This window comes from Punica granatum, chromosome 3 (assembly GCF_007655135.1).
Source record: "Punica granatum isolate Tunisia-2019 chromosome 3, ASM765513v2, whole genome shotgun sequence".
Taxonomy (NCBI): Eukaryota; Viridiplantae; Streptophyta; class Magnoliopsida; order Myrtales; family Lythraceae; genus Punica; species Punica granatum.
This window is the reverse complement of record NC_045129.1, coordinates 1,391,541-1,413,756: the sequence shown is the minus strand read 5'-3', so window position 1 is coordinate 1,413,756 and position 22,216 is coordinate 1,391,541. Positions and strand designations below refer to the sequence as shown.

The window sequence follows — 22,216 nt, the reverse complement described above, 5'->3', positions numbered from 1 at the left end:
AGATGATATTCCAATCTGTGCTGTAAAAAATTATCATAATGGAATATATCAGGAGTTATCATCCATTTTATTTTCTTCCGTTCTTGTTAGGTAGGAGTAGTAAGTACATCTTAAGAGAGAGGCCCAATAAAGGAGATGAACCGAATGAACCGAATGGATAGGCTTTAATCCGATCTTCCTTGAAATGATATGTCCTATAACAACAGATCTTTCTGTATCTGTTTTTGACCATAATGGAATACATATCAAACTTTTAAGTCTTCTTATTTATCTCCTGCTTGCAAATCCTTCTTTCTCCATGGGTCTCTAGTAATTTAATTGTTCGATGTTTGTTTAGTCTGCCTATCGATCTGATCTGTTTAAGAACTGTCTGTTCGATCTGCTGATGATTCTCCATTGGCACTTCAGCATGTATGTAACGCTAAAACATGTCATGTAACGATAATGTGCGAGTTTCAATACTTAACACACGCCTGCTTTTTCACGTGTCATGTAAAACCGACAGTCGGAGTCTGGGTCGTTCTAGCGCGGTAGGACGTGTAGTGAGATAGTGTCGTTTGTACCACACACATTAATAGATACAGTCCACAAATGGGAACGCTACCTTTTGTTGTTTCCATTTTAGCCACTAACAAGGGATATGGCCCCCCCCCCCTGCTTATAAAGATAGTCCGGCGAAAAGACATTTTTCTCAAACACCCAGCACGAAAACTCCAGAAAATGAAACTGAAGTTCTTTCTACCAGCCCTGCTCCATCTAGCTCTCTTCCAGCTGATCTCAGGTAGCCCGAAGATGAGCATGAACCCGAGTTCGGATGACCCTATCCCGACCCCATGGCCGGACCGGTTCCATGCGCTGCTCTACATGAACCTGAGCAAAGGGAACCTGCAGATGAGTGACCTGTGGTATGACTGGCCCAGGGGCAGGAACGTGAATATCTTCCAGAAGCAGCTGGGCGTGGTCCTCTACGACATTGAATGGGACAACGGAACGTCCTTCTACTACACAACCGGCGAAAGGGACGGGGAGAGCTGCCAGGTGATGGAGTTCGGGGTTGGGATCCCCCGGCCCGACTTCATGCTCGATGGAGCAAGGTATCTGGGCACCGAGCTGACTGATGGCGGGTTCCTGTGTCACGTGTGGGGGAAGGCCGAGTTTATCTGGTACTACGAGGATGTCGTGTCGAAGAGGCCCGTGCGCTGGGATTTCTACGATGGTAAGCGTCCCTTCTTTATTTGTCAAAATCATAACAGCAGAAAAAATTGTTTTCTTAAAATCCCCCCTCCTTTTTTTTTTTTCAGGAATTTCGTCGCATGTTATGACATTCGAGGAGGGCGCAATTCTCAATGATTCGGTGACTCAAGCTCCTTCATATTGCTTCAATCAAGATCTCGAGCTTAAGGCGCGTCGCTGCATCGATGACTTTTGTACAGTGAATCCTCTCACAGGAAATTCTGATCGGGCCTTACTAGTTAGTGTCCTCGATCAATGACTTCTGAGTAGAGTCCTTGTAATTGTATAAGACATCACTCTTCAAACATTTTGCTGTAACTAATGACCATTCCTCGCAACGACACGGTATCGAAGAACCGAATGGCTTTTGCAGTCAAGTGAAACCATATTTTCTCGATAATTTGATGGCTTGGTTTAAGCAGTTTCGTTTCGTCCATCAAAAAGACGCTCGTGCAATGACACTCGCCGTCGACTTACCGATCCAAACAATTCTCATGAGCCTCCGCATGGGCCTTTATTTCCTTGCCTATCATATGCAATCGTATGCATGGCCCACGGGCCTTCGCATATTGCGTACACCAGCCACCTTCGAGTATATATACGCCGGGCGCATGGAGTATGCAGTACTACAAAGCTCCCTGGCTTATCCGACGTGTACTGCCAGAGTAATGCCATAAGCCCTGACGTGCGGCCTCGCCTCCAACCAATGAGTGCTCGACTGCACGATAGAAAAGAACGCAGGGAATCGCTACCCCCTCAGATTCTCCTCAGCTCTTCAGCCTGTTTCTCCAGCTTCGGTTGCTGACAAAACCAGAGAGAAGGGAGGGAGGGAGGGAGGGAGAAGCAGAATAGAATCAACGCTACCAGAAAAAAGAGCTCCCTCCTCGATTCCTGTACCCAAACTTTGTCGAAGTTTCCATTTTGGTCCCCGGTTCTTCTGCTCACCTCGCAGGCAGGCCCTCTCCTGCTCCATTCAGGTACCTTCCGCTCGCTGCTCGCATCCGATTGATCCGTACTCTTGCAGGGGGATGAATTCCGGTGGCGGACAGATCTGAGCTCGCCGTGGTTGGCTTTTCAGGGAGCACCGGCGTGCTGCTTCGCAGATCCGATCTCTTCCGATCGGGCGACTTTCATGATCTGAGCGGACTCCAGCTGTCGCCATGGGTATCATGTTCACTCGGCTGTTCTCCTCTCTGTTCGGCAACAGAGAGGCTCGGATCCTCGTGCTTGGCCTCGACAATGCCGGAAAAACCACCATCCTTTGTACGTCTCTCCCGTTTCACGCTTGGCCTTCTCCTTCTGTACCTCATTCGTAGTTCTTTTCACTGACGTGCTCATGTCATTGTTTGGGATTTCTGCTTCAGATCGTCTGCAGATGGGCGAGGTTGTGTCGACTATTCCAAGTAAGTCGTTGCATATCTTCTCGGCCGATGCGTTTAGACTTTGCAGATTCAGCTTCTGCTTGGCTGAGGTGAAAGTTGGCTGCGTGGTTAATTTCATTGTCCTGCTTTCATGCAGCAATTGGATTTAACGTGGAAACCGTGCAGTATAACAACATCAAGTTTCAAGTCTGGGATCTAGGTAAGCCGTTTGATATCGAATCTCCATCTATCTCTTACGCTTTCCAGTTGATTTTTTTTATAGATGTAGTATCGCAGTTGTATTGTATCATTGGTAGAGTAGGCTGATGCATATTAAGGTGTGCGGCCATTTGGTTTTTGATGTCCTGCTTGAGAAGAATATGCTTCTAGTTTGGATCCTAAATGGTCAATGGAAATTATGGGGTACGCAATTGTTAATTGCTTACATTGATTGTCAATGGTTAAGTATAAAATGCGAATATGGAACTGAACGATCCTACCAATTTGCCTACATTTGCCCCTTCTTTGGATTGAGGGAAATTGGAGGGAAAGGGGAGTGGAGGGGAGTTAGCATATTTCCAGAAACCCCACTCTCTCTCCTCCCTTTCCCTCCAAATCCAAGCAAAGAGCAATGCATGGGATTTGATTGTTTTCATTTATCTCATTAAACTGCATTATGCTTTTTCTTTTTCATGCAGAGACTATCATGTTAGTTGTATCAATCATTTAAGAGTGATGAATCCAAGTTGATGTAACATGTGGGGAGTTCAAAATGGGTGCATATCTTGTTGATAGTTTTGGGTACACTGAATTTCTTTGGAAGATGCTACGTAAGAAGTAACAATGGGGTTTTTCTGCTTTCTTTTCTTTGAATGTTGGGATGGAGCATGTTGCTGCATTGGACAAAAATATGCAGAGAAAGAATGGAAACATCAGTTACAATTGTGGCTGGAATTGCTATTACTGTTGTCTTCACATGTTTGGCAGCTCCCCACTGGATGCAGTTCCCTTTCGTTTTTCATTTGTATTGACTCCAGAAATGTGCAATTTTTTGCTGCTGCTGCCGTTGCTGCCTGTCTTTATGTCCTCTCCTCCTTTCCATTAACTCCTATTGATGCATCTTTGATCTATTGCTATCTTCTGATTGCTTTACTTTGTAAATACTTGGCCATAATTAAGTTTTTTCAATATTATAGATGACCTTTTACTTATGATGAAATGCTATCCAGAGTAATTGATTACACTTTTATGATCCTTTCTCAAGTGACTTGTGCATTTTTTTTCCTTTTTTTGGGGTGAAAAGTACTTTCGAGTGATTGATCTGATGCACTGGTGTTTGCTGATGCAGGTGGGCAAACAAGTATCAGGTAATCTTTATAGGAAGCATAGTATTCTTTTAATTTCTAGATTGGAGGTGTGGAACTTAAGCCTATCATGAGTCATTTATGTTTGTCCGGTTAATTCAAAATTGTTGTACGAGTTATAACTTTCCAGCTTGTGCAAATTTTATTTTTTATTAGTTTAAAATGAATTTTAAATACTCAAATGTTAACTGAACTCTCTGCATGTCTGCAGCCGGTATTTTTAGATTAATGATGCTCCGCGATTAGTTAGAAGTTACATAGGACTTTTCTGGTTTCTCTTGGCTTGGCTAGCTATACTCTTAGGTTTGTGTTTTACATTAAAAAAAAAAAGGCGCGGTTTAGCAGATAAGTGAGGCTAAATGTAATGTTGAGTTCAAATGAGTGAAAAGTCGTCAAAGAATTCAAGTATAAAATAAAAGAACCTAGCTTCCCATTGGAATTCTATCCAGAACTGACATTTCGGACTTTCGAGTAACCATTGATAGATTATTTACCTGTCTCAACGTATCTCCTGCTGATTTATTTTGGGACGCAGGCCATATTGGAGATGCTATTTTCCAAACACGCAAGCCATAATTTATGTTGTTGATTCGAGCGACACAGATAGACTAGTAATTGCCAAAGATGAGTTCCATGCAATCCTGGAGGTAAAGATAAGTTGATTTTTCATTTGTTGTTTGGGCTTAAGTATTTGACTGAAGAAGAGCTTCTCCGCCTAAGTATTTGACTGAATGAAGAGCTTCTCCACCTAAAGCAGCAATAATGTTGGTCCTTTGACAGTGTCTCATGAATTTTGAGATACAATTACTTTCTGTTAGTTATTGAATATGCTGGTGCGATGCTGGAGGACCGATTCATTTAAATGGTCAAACTGACACAGCTGTACTGTGATTCATATGCCCTTCATCAAAACCATTTGTCTCTTATGTTTGCATGTCATTGAATTCAAGCTGGAAAGGGGGGGAGGGAAAACCCTATGTGCATGTCATGTCATATACTATTGTTTTCTACAAATTCCGTTACAGCTTGATAAAAATCCTACTGTTTTGGCAGGAAGAAGAGTTAAGAGGAGCTGTTGTACTGATCTTTGCCAACAAGCAGGTAAATTACCTTCTGTCCAAATGCCGAATGTTTGGAGCCTCTCAAAACATTTTAGTTGCTGTGTGGCTGAATAGTATGTTGAGTAAATCTATGTGGCTAACAAATCATCACGCAAACACTTTTTGGGCATTACCTCCTGCTCATTGTTTTCTTCAATGCTCCCTGTCTTCTTCAATTCATACTTATCGGTCTGGTTTTCACTAGGATCTCCCTGGAGCACTTGACGATGCTGCAATCGCTGAGGCTCTGGAGTTGCATAAGATCAAGAATCGCCAGTGGGCTATCTTCAAAACCTCTGCTATCAAAGGAGAAGGGCTATTTGAAGGCTTGGACTGGTAAACCATCAACCTGACCAATAGTAGCATGCAATATCTACCACGTCCTTGTAACTCCTACACGAGTGAATGTTATGTGACTATACTGACAACCGAATGCACTCCGCAAATCATAATTTTCTTATGTCCTTGTTGGTGTTGTTAATAGACATGCGATTCCTTATGCAGGTTAAGTAATACATTGAAGTCGGGAGGAGGCTAAAGAAGGACCAGAAAGTAATTCTGCCCTCTGCCTTTTGTGTTGCTTGTTCAGCCGAGATTTTCTTTTCTTCTGCCAGGAATATCATTGGACATACACTGATTTTTGGAGCAAATGAGATCCTTTATTTCCTATAGGTGTGAAATTTCCATAGAGGTATTATATGAATGTCGTGACAAGTGACGATGCTCTCTAGGTTTCTTGCTTCCCTTCCCTCTTTTACTTTCTTCGAACCTCTCCTGCTCGTAAAAAATAATTAACTGTAACTCTAGATTCCAAGTATTTACGAGGACTACTGATGCTTTTAACATTTCCGCTCTCCCCTGTTGGTTTGCTTGACCCACAGTCTCTTACTCGAAACAGTTTCTTCGTTTGGCAATTCGAAGAATTGGGATCATTTGCAGCAGCAACTACTTAACCAAAGCAATGCGATTGGATCCAGCAAAGGAGTAGAGCACCTTAAATGTATAGATCTGTCATAGGCTCGGTTTGCTAAAGCCGGAATTCAGGCAGGCTTGGTAAAGAAAGTGGGCTCGCATGGTTGGGTCTGGTCAGAAGATCGACCGAGAAGAATTTTTATGCCCATGCTTGGCAAACTAAAATCTTTTACGTTCTCATCAACAAATAGGTCTGAATCCCATTAGAACATGGTCACGTATGCCTGCAAATTACATTCTCTTATCGATTCCATTCTGCATTTATTTCTTCCACGAACCAAATATGTGTAATCTCGCACGTCGTTTCTTCTTTGCTATATATTTTCACAAAATAATTGTGGGTTTTGGGCTTCGACAACATTAACTAGGTACATCTTTTTTGATATTCTTTGTTTTCCCAATAAATCTATTATAATGAAATATAAATCATAATAATAAATAAAAATCGCACATGTAATCTCACTAGATATCTAACATACAACCTCTAAATTACCAGTTGAGAGTGTGCCACTACATTGTCCCCTCTTGTCTTGCATATGTTTAGCTTGACTTGTCTAAATCAATCTCATTATCCATTAGGGGATGGGAAATAAAATATTTATCACTGCGAATGGACAAATAAGGAGATATGGTATAATCCGCAAATTATTTTATATGGATGTGCAAAATTTGTTGAAAATATTTCATGATCAAGATAAATTAACACCCATGCTCGGAAATTACTCTTAACTGATAAATTGGACATCTCATTGTCGGTTTATTAAGAGAGAAACTATTTCAGTCATGAATTTTTTTCATTTATAAGATTTAAATTCGAAATCTTAATTAACAAGGATGGAATCGTTTAAATTTAACCGTCTTCGTGACATCTCATTCTTTGAGAGAAGAATAGATAGAAGGTCCAAACCAAATTTCCCGTAAATAAAGAAAAATAATTCGTTCTTTCATGCAAAATAAGGAAAGCAAAATCAGAGGAAGGGGACAGGTCCTGCCGACCAGCTTGTCTGCCATACTGAGTGGGAAGACCCTGACACTGACCTTTCACGATTTGTGAGCCAATATCTCCATATCTCTTACGGACTCCAAGGTTTTCTATATTTTCTTCATCCTAAAGTCTATCGTAAGTCCGTTTTGGGGGATCTCAGCCTCTTACTCCTCCCGGGACTCGTAGTTGAAAATTTCAATTTTTGAAGAGAAAACATGATATTAGATGAGACTAATACATTTAGTCTTTGGTTTCACGTAAACTCGGTTGCCATTAGATATCACGGGTTTGCAAAAGCCATGAATTATTCTAGTTAGGATGGGACGGGAGGGGCCAGCCGTAGTTAACTATGAATACGAAACAGGCCGAGAGGGTGACCAAACGCGCACATGATGTGTAGTTGAGCGGAACTGCCTAAATGGAAACTTTAATAAGTTTCAGCTCCATTGCTTTACGATATTGTCATAACTTCACCAGCTTTAACGATTTCCCTCTACGTTTGGATTGTAATTTATTACGTAGAAGCATTTTAAAAAAAATGATTTTTCTTTAATTTTCTTCATTTACCAGCTAGGGTTTGCCCGACACCAGTTCAAACCATAGAGGAAAATTTTCATGATCGACAAAAGCTAAACTAATAAGGATCATTGATGTTGCCATAAATGGCAGAGCACGGTAGCCCCCGTAGCTAGCAATGGGCCCCGGAATCAGCTTGGAGGTGAGGGATCATCTACCCAAATAGAAGTCTAAGAAATGAAGTGAAATATTTCGACTAAACAAGAAGAGAGAGAGAGAGAGAGAGAGAGTCAATCCACATAGCTAAGGTAAACGACCCGATTCCATGTAGTCCTAATGACGAGCATCGAACTTATAACTTCTAGGTTACCAGACGAGAATATTATTTACTACACTATACCCCTTTTCTCAAAGCGGATTATGCTCTTTAAAGAGCAATTTCAAAGGCGTGCAAATGAATAAGGATTTCATATCAAACATACGAAACAAAACAGCTCTTCAGGTTTATGAACCAAGAGAAGGAAGTTCGAATGCGACAGCCATTGTCTCCTCTAAGAGCTTTCAATTTTATTTTATTTTATCCGTTTAAATTTACCTATATTCTATAATTTCCATAGAAGTATCGATTAAGTTACAGATAAGAAGAAATCTGCAACAATATCCTTTGGCAATTCAAGACATCGAAAAGCTTTTCAAAGGGCGAAGAGCCAACACTATAGTGGGGGACCCCTCAACTAGTGCGATGGCATAGTTATCCTACCTTTTGGTGGCTTCATTTTTTCATTTCCTTTTACCTTAACAATGTCCTAAATATTAACGGCCTCGAGGGTACTTGTCTTCGGAGGCCGCTAATTATTGATTATCGTCATTAGGTAAGAGGTCGCCCGAAGTAGTGGCATATATAGTGCTACTCCTATAGTCAAAATAGTGTTACTCCTATGTGTTTCATGAAACATGTACATGCTTTATACGTATGACAAGACTGTCTTTACTCGTTAACATATAGAGCAAGAACAGATTGATCACATATTATCACAGCAAATAGAGAATTGATAAAATGCGATAAATGAAGTAGGATTCTTCTCTACCAAAAAGAGGGAAAAAAAAAGGGAAAGAAATCTTCAGATTTTTGTCGATTATAAAGAAAGTTCGTGACCTTAATATAATAATGATATAAAAATCCTAATAGTCAGTAAAAATATACGAGTAAATTTCACCGAATATCTAATTTAGAATTTATAGGTTAAAGGTGATAGTCGCTCTACATCTTTTCTTTTTCTCTTCCCTTTTTTAGAATTCTTCACATTTTTATATTATATATAATATAATTTGACATAATATATAATAAAATATGAACTCAAAAGGTTGATTTTGGATTTTCTCATGAATAGTTGGAAACATTATTAATCTTTCTCAAAGCAGAAGATTTATCTCCCCATGAGACTATAAAAGAGTATCTAACCAATTGAAGAAAATATATTCTATCAATTTAGGCAATAATCACCATTTTTAGGTGTGCATTTGATATCCGACAACTCAAAGGGCTTGATTAATTCAGTTTGAACTGAATCAATTTATTAAGAAATAAATGGTGTGTTTGATTTTAGAATTAAGTATAGTTGAATTTTGATTTTATTAGATTGTAATGATTGTATTGTTAAATTATAAAAAAAGTATGAAAAAATAATGAATAGTTAAGAGGAAGTGATGGTTATGTAATGATTGTGTTAATGAATTGTTGAAAAAATAATGAATAGTTGAGAGAATTTAATATTAAAAATCGAATTAAGTATAATGAAATTATATATAAATTTATATATGAGACTCACCTTTTTGAATTGAAAGAGTTGATGTGTAGTGAGTAGAGTTAAAGTTAAAATCTTAAAATTAAATTATAAAACCAAGCGATATGAAAGATTTTTCAATATAAATTTTATTCATTCACAAAATTCGAACACGAAATCCGATTAAAAGTCGGATCAATTTGGTCTAATTTACGCTGGTAGCACAATAGCCATCCTTCGTTTGTCCAAAATAAATAATTCCTACCGTACGGGTAGTCCCCACACATTCAGACCAAGACATCTGACAGCTACTCCTCCCTCCCGGACATCGCCATCGCCCCCAAACAATTTGTCAGAAAATCCTTTCCGTGGCCCAGAATCATCAACGTGGCGGATCTCTATTTGTTGCATCCTGATTTTTGTGCCCCCCTAAAAGGATTAAAAGAGTCAGATAGATAGATACATACATACACCCACAGATCTTATGTAAGCAATTGCTCCCATCCTCCCCCTCCACTTGACTTTACCCCAGAGAGAGAGGAGATATGGGAATTGGTGGAGAGCGCGTGAACGGGGGACCGGGGTGGCGGGTGCCGTCTCGGCCCTGCGACTCCTGCAAGGGGGCTGCGGCCGCCCTCTTCTGCCGGGCGGACTCGGCCTTCCTCTGCCTCGGCTGCGACGACGAGATCCACGGCGCGAACAAGGTGGCCTCGAGGCACGAGCGCGTCTGGCTCTGCGAGGTCTGCGAGCAGGCCCCCGCTGCCGTCACTTGCCGGGCCGACGCCGCCGCCCTCTGCTCCTCCTGTGACGCCGACATCCACTCCGCCAACCCCCTCGCCCGCCGCCACCACCGCCTCCCCGTCGAGCCCCTCCTAGACCCCTCCTCCGCCGCTGGCGGCCACCTCGTGAAGCCCTCCCACATGCTCCATGGTCTGCTCCTCCCCCAACTGCCCGAGGACGCTGACGTGCCCGCGGTCATCGACCCCGAAGTCGGCGAGGTGGTGAAGCCCGTCGACCCGTTCTTCAACGACCCTTACTTTGACCTTGACTTCGGGAACTCCGACGGGCTCAACGCATCGGGCGCGGACGGCCTGGTCCCGGTTCAGTCGAAACCCGGCCCTGATCCGGTCGAGCTGTCACCAGAGAAATGTCTCCACGTGGACTTCGGCCGGTCCGCCAAGCTCAACGGATCGTTCAACTTACCGGCGCAGACCTTCACCCGAACTGTATACACACATCTCTATGCTTATATCAACTTTTTTGCTCATAGTCAAATTCATTTTGTGTAAGCTATAATATATCGTCTTATGTTTTGACTATTTCAGGCATCGTCGTCTTCGCAAGATTTTGGGGTAGTCCCTGACGGATCCGAGATGTCGTATCCTTACATCGGAAGCATGAGCAGTAGCGGCCTTACTGAACCGAGCCACAACACGCATCCGATTAATATCCAGGCAACTCAGCTGAGCGGAGTAGACCGCGAGGCCAGGGTCTTGAGATATAAGGAGAAGAGGAAGAACCGGAAATTCGAGAAAACCATTCGATACGCCTCGAGGAAAGCCTATGCCGAGAGCAGGCCGAGGATCAAAGGCCGGTTTGCTAAAAGAACCGAAGTCGAAGGGCAATTAGTCGACAATATCTACGGGGCATGTCCCTCGGTTTTCTTCACCGATGCAGAATTCGGCGTAGTTCCCACGTTCTGATCATGCAGTCGAGGTTTATATGCCATGAAGGATCTAATAGATCAAGTCGATATTAACTCGGTGGATGTAGGCCTTGAAAAGGGAAGATGTTGGACTGAAGCTGATTTGTTAATCTGGTATTAATTGGATTAATATATAAATCCGGTTCGTTAAGTGTGTACTGTAATAAGTAATGGCAGAGGCCATATTTTATAAATGTCGTAGATGAGAATCGAGCGTTAGCAAGTCCATCAAGCTCCAAATGAGATTCTCATCATAGTTTATTAAACTGGCCGTGTGATTTTCTCGTCTTCTCATGACTTCTAATTTCTCGACCAACGCAAAAAAATCCTTATCACATGTTACTCAATGCATAGAATATCTTGTCGAGGATATTCAAAAGCATCAAACTGGGATTCATACGAGGTATCTTCCGAGCAGGACGGCCGACATTTCTTTAGTTTCCTCTTTTAGCATATCACGACTTTTCCCATTTTTTAACTTTCTTTATATGGCAATTGACATTACATATTTCCTCAAGTACATTTTTCTAATAACCTTTTCTTTTTACCACCCAAAAAAAATTACCTTTCCTTTCTTATCAAAATCTATGATTCTTTTTTCTTTTTTTTTTTCGGGTTACAAAAATTTATGGTTCTTAGCCTGATAAATTACACATAGTCGTCTTGGATCAACGTTCGAAGCCTCATTGGATAGATCATAGCTGCTCTATCAATCATTAGTTGGCCGATAACATTAACCTGTCTATATGTTCTTTTTTTTTTTTCGGTGAATGTCTATATGTTCTTTGCTTATACAAAAACGCGCATGCATATGACACAAAGTATCTGTTCTTTTATTGACAAGTAGAAGTATAAGATTACAACTATCAGACCACAATATAAGGAAAACCTCTTAGCAATAGCACTGATGATACCCTGTAACTTGAGAACATCATAAATGCTTCACAATAACATAGAGAGAAAGGACTAATAAAATTCTTTAATTATACAAATTAATGATCCACTACTCATATTTCTTGACCGAAGAAATCTGAAGTTATTTAATTAGAAAATTCAGCGGAAATTTTGTCAGGCTAAGGGGTTAATCAAACGATTAAAATAAGCAAACTCCGCATTGCGCATGTGTATATATTTGAAGTTGTTATTTTGTTTAGGGATAAAACTATAAAGAATCCTCCAAGGAAATGTCTGTCGGGACTTCGTACCCGAAAACCATGGAATAATCATCCATTTCATCAGATGTAGACTTTGGTATTCTCCAGCTCCGGCTGGCTGCTTCTGAGTCCTCCCCGTTGATTAACAGCTCCAAAACCTACACACACATTTTGCATAGGAATTTATAATTACTTTGCGTCGTAGTCCCGAAAACCGATCATAAGAAAATATGTGGCCTTCAACCTGCTCACGAAGCAAATTTATATGGTTGATGTACCTCACTCATGATCGGGCGCCATATCGAGGATTGTCTTACACAGTACGAGGCCGTGAGCACCACCCTGCGCAACTGGTCTAGATCGTAGTTGCCCTCCAGCTTTGGATCGGCCAATTGAGCTATTTCTCCTGATTCCATCAGAGGCATTGCCTGCGGTATGTATAAAGATCACGACAAATTTCCAAACATGAATTAATGTGAAAAATTGGTGTAATATGAAGATCACAAAAGTTCTGGGTTGAGAACGTACCCAGAGGAGGAGGCTTCGCTTTGACGAGTCGACGGGCCTCCGGCCAGTAACGATCTCTAGTAGGAGCACTCCGAATGCGAAAACGTCGATTTTCTCATCCACAATTCCATGCATGAAGTACTCTGGTGCTAAGTACCCGAACGTGCCTTCGATCGGAATGCCAGCGTGGTGTGTCCACTTATTCGGGAGCCATTTTGCCAGCCCGAAGTCAGTTATCTGGTTAAGGGTACAAAAGACATTCGATCCTGTTAAAGAAATTAATGTCTATGGAACTGAAAGTGACTCAACCTTGCAGGCTTTTTTATTAGTTGTTTCAAGAGATACAATTTTATTATCGGAGAAACAACCTGTGGTTTGTAGTTGGGGCCGAGAAGTATGTTTGAGGCCTTTATGTCCCGATGTATAATTCGATGCTTGCAGCGTTTGTGAAGGTAGTGCAAACCTTTCGCAACTCCTATGGCAATCTTGTATCTCACGGACCATGCGAGTGTCTCGCCCGTTTTACCTGCAAAAGCAAACAAATCTTAGCATTCGTTCGACAGTACAAAATTGAACTAAAAAGCGTTTCGCCTTAATAGAACTCAATCGACTCCTTACCGTGCAAGGCAGAGGCTAAGTTGCCATTGAGGGAAAACTCAAAGACAAGGTAAAGTCCATTCTCAATGCAGTAACCGACCAAGCTCGCGGCGTTCGGGTGGCGGACGTGGCTGATTATCCCCAGCTCCGAGAGGAACTCCTTTTCCTTGGCCTCGTCTGTGTTGTCCTTTGCCAGTCTCTTTACTGCTATGGCCTTCCCATCCCTGAGGTCTCCTCTGTACACCTCTGAGTACCCACCTTGTCCCACCATGTTGTCTGTTGATAGGAAAATGGAACCAATCAATAATTGGAGGACCACATTATAATTTCACTAAAGTGCAGGTCACCAGAATAATTTCCAATCTCACCTGGGTGGAAGTTATTTGTAGCATTCAAGATCTCTTCATGGCTAAAGCATCTTAGAGGAGGCTGGTATTTCTGTCCCTTTGAAGCTCTTCCATTTCTTCTTCTCAGGGATGAATTTAGCAAAGATGATATGAATTTGCAAGGGGACATCTGCTTTTTCCGGTCGGGTTCTGTTCCTTTGAAATCGTGAGTACTTGATCTGACGGTCGAGTCATCAAAGCATGAACTGTCTCCCACTGTGCTCTGGGATATGTCCAAGAAGTCATCGAGTACAGTTCTCGGAGAAGAGTTCTTACTCTTCAACTCGATAAGGCTTGAAACTGGGGAGGACATTAGTTTTGAAGTGGACCAGTATGATTCTGCTGTAACAGAAAGAATCGCATTATCAGAAAACCGTGAAAACATTGAAGTTACTGACATTCTCTCTTTCCCTGAATTAATAGGACAGACCCTCAAGTTGCTTGGAGTCCAAGTAAGGTTGCGCTCTGTCGAATTTTGTGATGGAGACCACCGCACAGCCCCTGGGGGCATTGTCAAGGCAATACCTTAAGATTTTGTATGGATATCTAACAAAAGAAGAAGCTCGGTTATCAGCTGTGAGTAGCCGTGTAGAAGCATCGAGACAAACTACTATACACGAAATGAATCTTCGTACTGGTTCTCTTGGCCTCTCAAACCTCCGAGGAGAAGAAATTCTGTGGAGAGTGATTTTGCTTCCTGGACTAGTCCTCTGCCAACACTAGTGCTGAATCCTACTTTAGCCTCCAAATGAATCTGCATTTGATAAAAACATTTTCTCAAAATCCGAACTAAGCAAAAAGTTAAGAGACAAGGAAGTGCAGCAGATCTTGATCATATGTAAACTTACCTCCTTGGACTGGCAGCTCTTAGCAAATTCTCCGAGCAGCGATATAACATAGGCCTTTGCTCTGCGAACGTTCGACTGGTACTTCTTCGACTTTGAGACCTCGCCACCCTTCTTAGCATGCCCTCCGGCTGTCAATCCACGACCAATAAGCACAAGCAAATTGCATTGAGATTATATATAGTGAAATCACGACAATGACTAATGTTACAAGTAAGAGAGGATGACTGACCGAGAACGTGAAGGGCAACAATGTGGTGATTGGGATGAGCCAAGACATTGACGGCCCAGGAGAGGAGATCTCTGCTGCGATTCGGGTCCGAGGAGATGCCTATGAGAATATTAGCAGAGGGCACCATCTTTATTTAGGCTTTTTCCCTAATGGCAGACAAAATATCAATGCTGTGCCGAGAATTGAGATCCTCAAATATTGGATTTTGAGACCAAATATGATTTTCTTGACAATGATAGGAAGTATTTGAAGCTGCTCAACTTTAAAAATGGAGCTGATGAGGGAGGAAGAAGTGTGGAATCATTATGGGCAGTTGGAGGATGGAGGCCACCTTAGCCCTCTCTCTCTCTCTCTCTCTCTCTCTCCCTCTCCCTCTCCCTCTATCAATTATTCTTGCTTGACAAGGCATTCCAATCTTTCTGCAGTGCCCCACAGAAAAACAAAACTCTCATGAAGTCCCCTCTCCTAATGTCTTGTGTACAATAATTATTAACCTCAACAGTCTGTTTTTAGACATAAACTCACAATTGTACGAACTGCATGGACACATGCATAGGACTGTCAATGAACCGAATCCAACATTAAGTGTCATAATCTCTTTCGAGATTTCTATAGAAGTATTACAAAAAGCAATATTATCGACCATCAACGGAAATCGGGAACGGTAAAGGGGAAATGTGATTCATGCATCCGTTCTCCTAGCAATTGTCTAAAAGTTATGATGAGTGATCCGATGGAATTCGAAATTTAATTAAGGGTGAGATCAATTTTGGGTGCTTTGGGGAGTAAGCAAAGTTGTGGGGAGGATAGGGTTCGATGTTGTCTTGGTATGTAAGCCAGACACACACACACACACACAGATAGAGAGAGGACTATTTTGAAAAGAAAAAGAAAAGAAGCTTTGGATAGGTGAAAAGGTCCAAGACAGAGAATTATTGGATTTGGTAGAAGAGGATAATTTGCCACTCAAATAGCCTTAACATATATATATTACCTTTACTTTATATCATGGCATGAGGCTTTGAGAAGACACCAACTGTCACATATTATTATTATTATAATAACTATGAGAAGGGTGAGAGTAGTTTCCAAGTCTTCCTTGTCATTGTTCATCATTCTTGCAATCATATGTTGCATACTTACTTGTCCTGGACTTATGTTCATTAATAGAGCTTTTGATTACAAATGTCATTATTTATTCAAATAAATAAGATCACAAGTTCTCTTTTGAAGTGACGACTCTGCATGGTATCGATTTCATCTGTATATACGTGTCACAATGCGCTCTACTGAGAACTATAAAAGACCTTTGGGAGCAACATCGACAAAAGATTGAGATATATTGAAATTCAACGGTCACGGAGGTCTTACTACTAGTAAGTTACTAGTACTATATGGTCTTGCCACTAATTTGAGGTCATGGCCTCAAGTATTGTAAAATGAAACTCGAGAGCTTATTATAATATTAGGCCGTGACACATTGTAAGAGGCCCTGGAGCTCTAACCTTGGGCTAGCCCAATATCATATCCAACAAACATGGATCTCTGGATAGTAAAAAACTTCAATGTGGCCCTTGAAGTTTACACTATATCACAATTTGCCCCCTCGCTCTGGGAATCTGTATCATTTTGGGTTAATGTAGTTTTGATCAGCTTCTAAATCTCACTGCTGCTGCATTAATACATGTTGACAGCTGTAGTTATCATAAATTAACATTATCCAATTACAATAGCCTAATATTGTTTTGGATATGAAAAGGCGTATCGAATGAAAGATATAAAAAGAAGTCCTTTTTAAGAATCGCAACAACGGAAATGATAATACAATCTTTACATACACGTGATTTCAGTAATCAATTCCATCCGTCTTCCCGACAGATAATGTTGAACCAAAAATGCAAATTTCGATATGAATCAAACAATCCATGTTGCCTAACAAGGAAGAAGAAGAAGAAGAAGAAGAAGAAGAAGAAGAAGAAGCAGCAAAGATGAACAATATATCTATATATGTATACCTTACAATATGGGAGATGGAGAGGACGAGTGCCATAAGAAGCCCATAACTCTCACACACGTTTAGGTGCTACAAATCTTCTATTGTTCCCAAACCTTTGGTAAGGGTCTTGGATTCTTTGGACCTCCATAGCCCCAAACACCCCATAACCATTGCTCTCATCTCCACTAATCTCATCCTTCCCATCATCATTATCATTATCATTATCATTATCATCATCACTTGTTTGATCCATTGCCATCAAGTCCTCCCCATACTTCACACTCTCCATCCTCATTTGCACCCCTTTCCCTTTTGGGCCTCTTGGATCTTGCCCCTTCAACAGGCCCACTACCTCCCTCATGTCAGGCCGCTTCTCCGGCTCGCTCTGCACGCACATCGCTGCCACGTTGATGGCCGTCCTCAGCTGGGCCTCATCCAAGTTCCCGCGGAGCTTCGGGTCTGCCAGGTCCCGGAACCGCCCCTTCACGATCAGGGGCTCGGCCCACTCCGTGATGGTCCTCTTGACCCCTCCCGGGAGCTTCTCAATGGGCTTCCGCCCCGTCACGAGCTCGAGCAAGAGGATCCCGAAGCTGTACACGTCGCAGCTCTCGGAGACCTTTCCCCACATTGCGTACTCGGGGGCCAAGTACCCTAGAGTGCCCTTCACCCTGGTGGTCATGTGACTGACTCCTTCTGGGATCAGTTTAGCAAACCCGAAATCCGCCACGAGTGGCTCGAAGTCTGAGTCCAGCAGGACATTGCTCGCCTTTATGTCCCTGTGGATTATGTGAGGGGTCACCTCATGATGCAAGTACCTGAAAACACATGAGGTCACGTATGGAGCCGAACCATATATATTTATTCATCACAAATGATCAAGTCATCAGTTAATAGAATTTGGCCTTACAGCAATCCTTCACCAGATCCGATCGCAATCTTCATCCTCCGCTTCCAGTCCAATTGGACATCGCTCGCGAATTGGCCGTGGAGATGGGAGAGGAGACTGAGATTTGGCATGTAATCATACACTATTAGCCTCTGATCAGTGCCTACACAATAACCCCTCAAGCCCAACAAGTTCTTGTGTCTGACCCTTCCAAGAACTTCCACCTCCACCGCGAATTCCATCTCCGCCTTCGAGTTCATCGCCTTCAACTTCTTCACCGCTATCTGTTCATTCGATCGTCACCAGGTGAAACAGTTCATTTTCAAGATGCAAGCTGTTGCCCGTTGATCTTATAATTGTAGTCCAAGTCTTACCGTCCACATATTGCATATAAATTCACAAGTGATATAATTTAAGCTACATTTGGCACGAGGCAACATTCACACACACACAAAGCGACCAAGTCCAAATATGAAATTGTATTATATCGTTCGTGTCATGACCTAAAATAACACGAGTTTACATAATAGTGAAAAAAGAAGATTAGTCCATGACATGATGAATTCAAAATGCGGAGATTAATACACATATCTTCAAGGCTGAATATTTAGTCACAACCTAGCTAATCAATATGAAGTTATTCACTCGATTAAAATCGACTAATAATCACGAGTATTAATTATTACCTGAAGACCATCGGATGTTTTGCCCCAATAAACACTACCAAAACCTCCTTCCCCGAGCTTGTTGTCTTCACTGAACCCATTGGTGGCCGCATAGAGTTCCTTATACGTGAATATCCTCCACGAACATGCATTCCCTCCGGGCCCTCCGATCCCACTCGTCAACCTATATGCATTATCGAACAAAAATATTATAATTACAGCTTATAACAAACCAATTGTCATCATAGTCTATCAATATCATTTGAATCGGAAGGGAAATTGTGATTAATTACAAACGATTGATAAGCAAGTAGGTAATTAAGTGAATACCCGTCATCGACTTTCTCTGAGCCACAGCAACTCAGAGATGATCCCATAGTTTCTCTTCTCTTGACAACCTCAGTGGCTTTGTCAATGTTCTTTTTGTTGCCATTTTGTGTTTGATTTTCCTCTTTTAAACCGAGGTTAGGGTTCTTCTGTCTCTTTCACACATTTCAGCAATTGCCCGCTGGCCTTGGCCGGCCTAATTTAAATACTAATTCTTTTATGTGTTTTATTATTATTAAAATGGAGCTGATTTATTCGCAAGTGTAAGCTGAACGGCGATACCCTTATAAATTTCACTGACGAGATTTTACCGTATTGATGTTAGTCCGTCGATCAATTGATCCATATACAACTCCGACAAATGAATGGCCCGTGATCCGATGACATGATAAAAGCTTCAACAATTGACCTAGTAACAAGCTTCTTCCAGTAATTATCTGCTTGTTTGATTTGCCAATCTGGAAATAGAATTATTTCTTTCCAGATGGCAATAATATATAAGAGCAATCTTTCCTACTAATTCGAACCAAATCTTTATATGAATAACATAGTTTATTCCCAAACCTGCTAAGCTAAGGGTTCTACTAATTAATGCGGTTTATGTGTACTGCGATTACTGGTCAGATAAAACTAATCATCAGTCTTTTGACATTAATGAACTCTCTATTAGCCTATCACATAGAAAAATAAGTATCAATGTCAAGGTTAAGAGATGGCGTGATATTTCTTTCGTTGACGAATCATATGGGGCCAAATCAATGCTAACTAATTAAATAATTAAACATAATTAAGCATCTGATTTGAAGCCATATGGATGAATTACACCGCAACACACACACGCACACACACATAAGCAGGCTGAAAGCTATTGATTGCCTAACTAACTAACGAACTATTCATTTCATAGTTATGCTTTCTATGACTAAACAATGCACATAACAAAATTCCCCTATATATTCGATCCAAATGCAAAAGACAATTCAATATATAGTGAGATGTATATATACACACCCGTCATATATATTTATATGTATATTCTTTCGCATGTTCATATATTACATGACAGGAAAAGATACAACAATATATTGCTTATGTCATGAGTTTTAAAGAAGTATATTAATAGCGCGTTTCTTGCAAATTACAATAGAGAATCGAAGAGAAAGAGAGGAGGGAAATGAATTGTGATTTTCAAAGCTTCTTTCCACTGAATAAATTTGGGGCAGAAACACAGCCACAGTCATTTTGCAATGATGCATAACATGGAAATAGAATAGGGTAGGGAATGTTCTGATTTGACACATTGACAAAGATCAATGAGAGAGCTGGACCGAGGGGCTGAAGAAGGCGGTCGTTTTCTCTAAAATTTTGACGTCTTAATAAATAAATTTACATATTGTTCTTCATATTTTGATGATATTTCTTATATTAACCTCCATAACTTGGATAAAATATCTTCTTCATCATCCCCTCACGAACATCTCCTTCCAAAAGTTTTAAATTCTAGGTCCTCTTATGAGAGGTCAAGCAAATTGTAACAATAAAAGAAAAAGAGATCCATTTCGATCTTCAGAATCTTAATTCTCCTTAGTTCACAATTTTCAGCTACCACAAGAAGCTAAAGTCTAACTTTAAGTGATTTGGTGTTAATTTATTTCTCTTAAAATAAACTTTTTTATTCGAGTCTTATGAATTCAGAAAATCTATGATTAAAAGAGTTATGAATTCATCAAGACTCGTTGAACTTTCGGATATATCAGGTGCACACCGAATATGAAGCCAAGCCTAGCTAGTCTTGGGGCCTTGAATCGTACGTCAACGTTGATGGCCAACCTGAGGCCCATATGAAGTCTCCCATCAATATCGTCCTTATAGTAAGTGTGAGTGTGTGTTTTGTAGCATTCAAGAAGCCGACAGGATTATTTGGTTCTTTGTTCTTGTGAAATCACGGGGACAATGTTTGGTGTGAATATCGCGAATATGTTTGTGTATCTATATGTGTGTGTGTGTATTTGAAGTAATACATAAGAATTCATGCATTTATCAGTGAACAGATAAGGTATACGAGACTAAATATTGTGAGTAGGAAGTTATGATATGTTTACCTCTTGTTCTGAAAATTTCCTTTTTGTTCACATTTGAGACTGTTTATTATTCAAGGCGTAGGTACTCATGCGTCAAATCATAGACATATACATTGCATTGTTTTTAATAAAGAATAAAGTTTGATGAGAAATTTTGAGATGACACAACCATTTAGTTTAAAAGGTTAATTTTATCAAATACGACGTGGGTTATGTATTGGATTAGTTTTAAAGGTCCATTTGTGTTGAATTAAACAGTGGGCAAATGAGTGCGCACCATATCAAATTTGTGCTTTAATACCATGTTAGATTTTTGAAATGTTATAACTATCTAATTTAAAAGGTTAATTTTGTTAAATACAGTATTGGTTATGTATTTATTACTCTCAATACTTTAAATATGGGAGGCCGAAGGTTTCATTATTCAAGAGTGATTGTATAATACGTGCTTAAAGTTATAATAAAGTAGCTCATATTATTGAGTAACTTCCATGTACTTTAGAAAAATTAGTTGAAATAAATTGCTTAAATTTTTAGTAAATTATCTATTTTTTGGGTGATTCTAGTAAATTATTTATAATTGAAATAAATTATACAATTTTAAAAAATTACTTCTGTTGTTATAAAATGAATTTAAAGAAAATTTTACTCTAGTTTTTAATAAAAAAAGACGCATACTTTACTCACAACGTATCGTAACTTTTCTTTCTTTCTCTCTCGGAAAACATAATTATTTTTCAAAAAAATTTAATATGTATATAGATATTTCATAACAATTAAAAAGGGTTTTTATAAATTAAAATATTAATAATGAAACTAATTTAAGAAAAAAGGAAATTATGTGATGAAAGAGCAGGTGATTTGGAACATAAGGCAAGAGAGAGGAAAGAGAAGGGGAGAGAGGGAGGGAGATTAATGGGAGAGAGTACTGAGAGCGGGGAGTAATGAAGAAAAAATAGGATATTTATTTATAAATATTTATAATTTAGCCTTAATCTAATGGTTGTTATTAATAATAAAAAAAATTAGTAAGGATATTTGGAAAACTTAAAAGTTACACTAAAAAGTTGTTTCTCCCGTTAGAATAGCATAGATATAGATATTTAATTATAGATTACCGGTGTTGGATGATTGTATTATATATAGAATTTTCACTATATATATATAAAATGATTCATATTAGAACCTGCAAATCGAAATTTCAGGTTCGAAATTAGAATCATTTCTTGCTTCACGTTTCTGGGTCTTGGTTTTAGCTCTTAACTCTTCTTTTTCTCTAAACTGAGGAAATATTAAATTTTGAGAGACACAGACTCGATCCATGTTCATTTACACTCACAAATCCATGATAAAGCACATTAAATGACATCTCAGAGGGATGAAAGGCCACACAATTTGATAGTTCAATGGCATGAACTCTAGCACATAACTGCATGCATAAGCATTTTACGGCAGCTTCTGTCATCGAATTAAAGAAATGTCACCTCATAGCCATATATCACGTATGCCTTTTCAAGAGA

The 22,216-nt window shown here is 40.1% G+C and overlaps 5 protein-coding genes across 6 annotated transcripts; 3 read left to right on the top strand and 2 right to left on the bottom strand.

The window, feature by feature from the left end:
- The first annotated feature begins 672 nt into the window (after positions 1-672).
- On the top strand, positions 673-1,633 carry LOC116200241 (uncharacterized protein At4g14100-like). Its single transcript, XM_031531051.1, has 2 exons — positions 673-1,216; positions 1,302-1,633. Exons 1-2 carry the CDS (start codon positions 721-723, stop codon positions 1,490-1,492), a joined length of 687 nt encoding a protein of 228 aa, XP_031386911.1. The 5' UTR covers positions 673-720; the 3' UTR covers positions 1,493-1,633.
- Positions 1,634-2,039: 406 nt separating this feature from the next.
- LOC116200242 (ADP-ribosylation factor 1) lies at positions 2,040-5,903 on the top strand. Its single transcript, XM_031531052.1, has 9 exons — positions 2,040-2,210; positions 2,312-2,496; positions 2,598-2,636; positions 2,752-2,814; positions 3,943-3,961; positions 4,494-4,605; positions 5,012-5,059; positions 5,264-5,394; positions 5,563-5,903. The coding sequence occupies exons 2-9, from the start codon at positions 2,394-2,396 to the stop codon at positions 5,594-5,596; spliced, it is 549 nt and encodes a 182-aa protein (XP_031386912.1). The 5' UTR covers positions 2,040-2,210; positions 2,312-2,393; the 3' UTR covers positions 5,597-5,903.
- Positions 5,904-9,793: 3,890 nt separating this feature from the next.
- Positions 9,794-11,309, top strand: LOC116198472 (zinc finger protein CONSTANS-LIKE 5-like). The gene is made up of 2 exons (XM_031528624.1): positions 9,794-10,541; positions 10,641-11,309. Exons 1-2 carry the CDS (start codon positions 9,861-9,863, stop codon positions 11,016-11,018), a joined length of 1,059 nt encoding a protein of 352 aa, XP_031384484.1. The 5' UTR covers positions 9,794-9,860; the 3' UTR covers positions 11,019-11,309.
- Positions 11,310-11,830: 521 nt separating this feature from the next.
- On the bottom strand, positions 11,831-15,029 carry LOC116199037 (probable receptor-like serine/threonine-protein kinase At5g57670). Of its 2 annotated transcripts, none has more exons than XM_031529324.1 (10): positions 14,742-15,029; positions 14,513-14,640; positions 14,300-14,418; positions 14,095-14,210; positions 13,647-14,006; positions 13,300-13,554; positions 13,050-13,207; positions 12,703-12,918; positions 12,453-12,602; positions 11,831-12,332 (listed from the first exon to the last, which is right to left on the bottom strand). In XM_031529324.1, the coding sequence occupies exons 1-10, from the start codon at positions 14,866-14,868 to the stop codon at positions 12,183-12,185; spliced, it is 1,779 nt and encodes a 592-aa protein (XP_031385184.1). In that variant the 5' UTR covers positions 14,869-15,029; the 3' UTR covers positions 11,831-12,182. The 2 variants fall into 2 exon arrangements, with proteins under 2 accessions (XP_031385184.1, XP_031385185.1); XM_031529325.1 differs by having other exon boundaries at positions 13,647-14,003; positions 14,742-15,028.
- Positions 15,030-16,574: 1,545 nt separating this feature from the next.
- LOC116201417 (PTI1-like tyrosine-protein kinase At3g15890) lies at positions 16,575-18,695 on the bottom strand. Its single transcript, XM_031532658.1, has 4 exons — positions 18,619-18,695; positions 18,310-18,472; positions 17,645-17,907; positions 16,575-17,552 (listed from the first exon to the last, which is right to left on the bottom strand). The coding sequence occupies exons 1-4, from the start codon at positions 18,663-18,665 to the stop codon at positions 16,808-16,810; spliced, it is 1,218 nt and encodes a 405-aa protein (XP_031388518.1). The 5' UTR covers positions 18,666-18,695; the 3' UTR covers positions 16,575-16,807.
- Between the last annotated feature and the right edge of the window lie 3,521 nt (positions 18,696-22,216).

What these genes read in the sequence shown, in the direction of transcription:
- LOC116199037 (XM_031529324.1), bottom strand. Translation starts at nt 14,868, where the DNA reads ATGGTGCCCTCTGCTAATATTCTCATAGGCATCTCCTCGGACCCGAAT. An exon ending in GGACTCCAAGCAACTTGAGG is followed by an intron (nt 14,007 to 14,094) that starts GTCTGTCCTATT and finishes TTTCTGTTACAG; the next exon opens with CAGAATCATACTGGTCCACT. An exon ending in CTTAGCCTCTGCCTTGCACG is followed by an intron (nt 13,208 to 13,299) that starts GTAAGGAGTCGA and finishes TTGCTTTTGCAG; the next exon opens with GTAAAACGGGCGAGACACTC.
- LOC116200242 (XM_031531052.1), top strand. Translation starts at nt 2,394, where the DNA reads ATGGGTATCATGTTCACTCGGCTGTTCTCCTCTCTGTTCGGCAACAGA. An exon ending in GGTTGTGTCGACTATTCCAA is followed by an intron (nt 2,637 to 2,751) that starts GTAAGTCGTTGC and finishes GCTTTCATGCAG; the next exon opens with CAATTGGATTTAACGTGGAA. An exon ending in TGATCTTTGCCAACAAGCAG is followed by an intron (nt 5,060 to 5,263) that starts GTAAATTACCTT and finishes GGTTTTCACTAG; the next exon opens with GATCTCCCTGGAGCACTTGA.
- LOC116200241 (XM_031531051.1), top strand. Translation starts at nt 721, where the DNA reads ATGAAACTGAAGTTCTTTCTACCAGCCCTGCTCCATCTAGCTCTCTTC. An exon ending in GCGCTGGGATTTCTACGATG is followed by an intron (nt 1,217 to 1,301) that starts GTAAGCGTCCCT and finishes TTTTTTTTTCAG; the next exon opens with GAATTTCGTCGCATGTTATG.
- LOC116198472 (XM_031528624.1), top strand. Translation starts at nt 9,861, where the DNA reads ATGGGAATTGGTGGAGAGCGCGTGAACGGGGGACCGGGGTGGCGGGTG. An exon ending in CGCAGACCTTCACCCGAACT is followed by an intron (nt 10,542 to 10,640) that starts GTATACACACAT and finishes TGACTATTTCAG; the next exon opens with GCATCGTCGTCTTCGCAAGA.
- LOC116201417 (XM_031532658.1), bottom strand. Translation starts at nt 18,665, where the DNA reads ATGGGATCATCTCTGAGTTGCTGTGGCTCAGAGAAAGTCGATGACGG. An exon ending in TCAGAGAAAGTCGATGACGG is followed by an intron (nt 18,473 to 18,618) that starts GTATTCACTTAA and finishes TAATGCATATAG; the next exon opens with GTTGACGAGTGGGATCGGAG. An exon ending in AAACATCCGATGGTCTTCAG is followed by an intron (nt 17,908 to 18,309) that starts GTAATAATTAAT and finishes TCGAATGAACAG; the next exon opens with ATAGCGGTGAAGAAGTTGAA.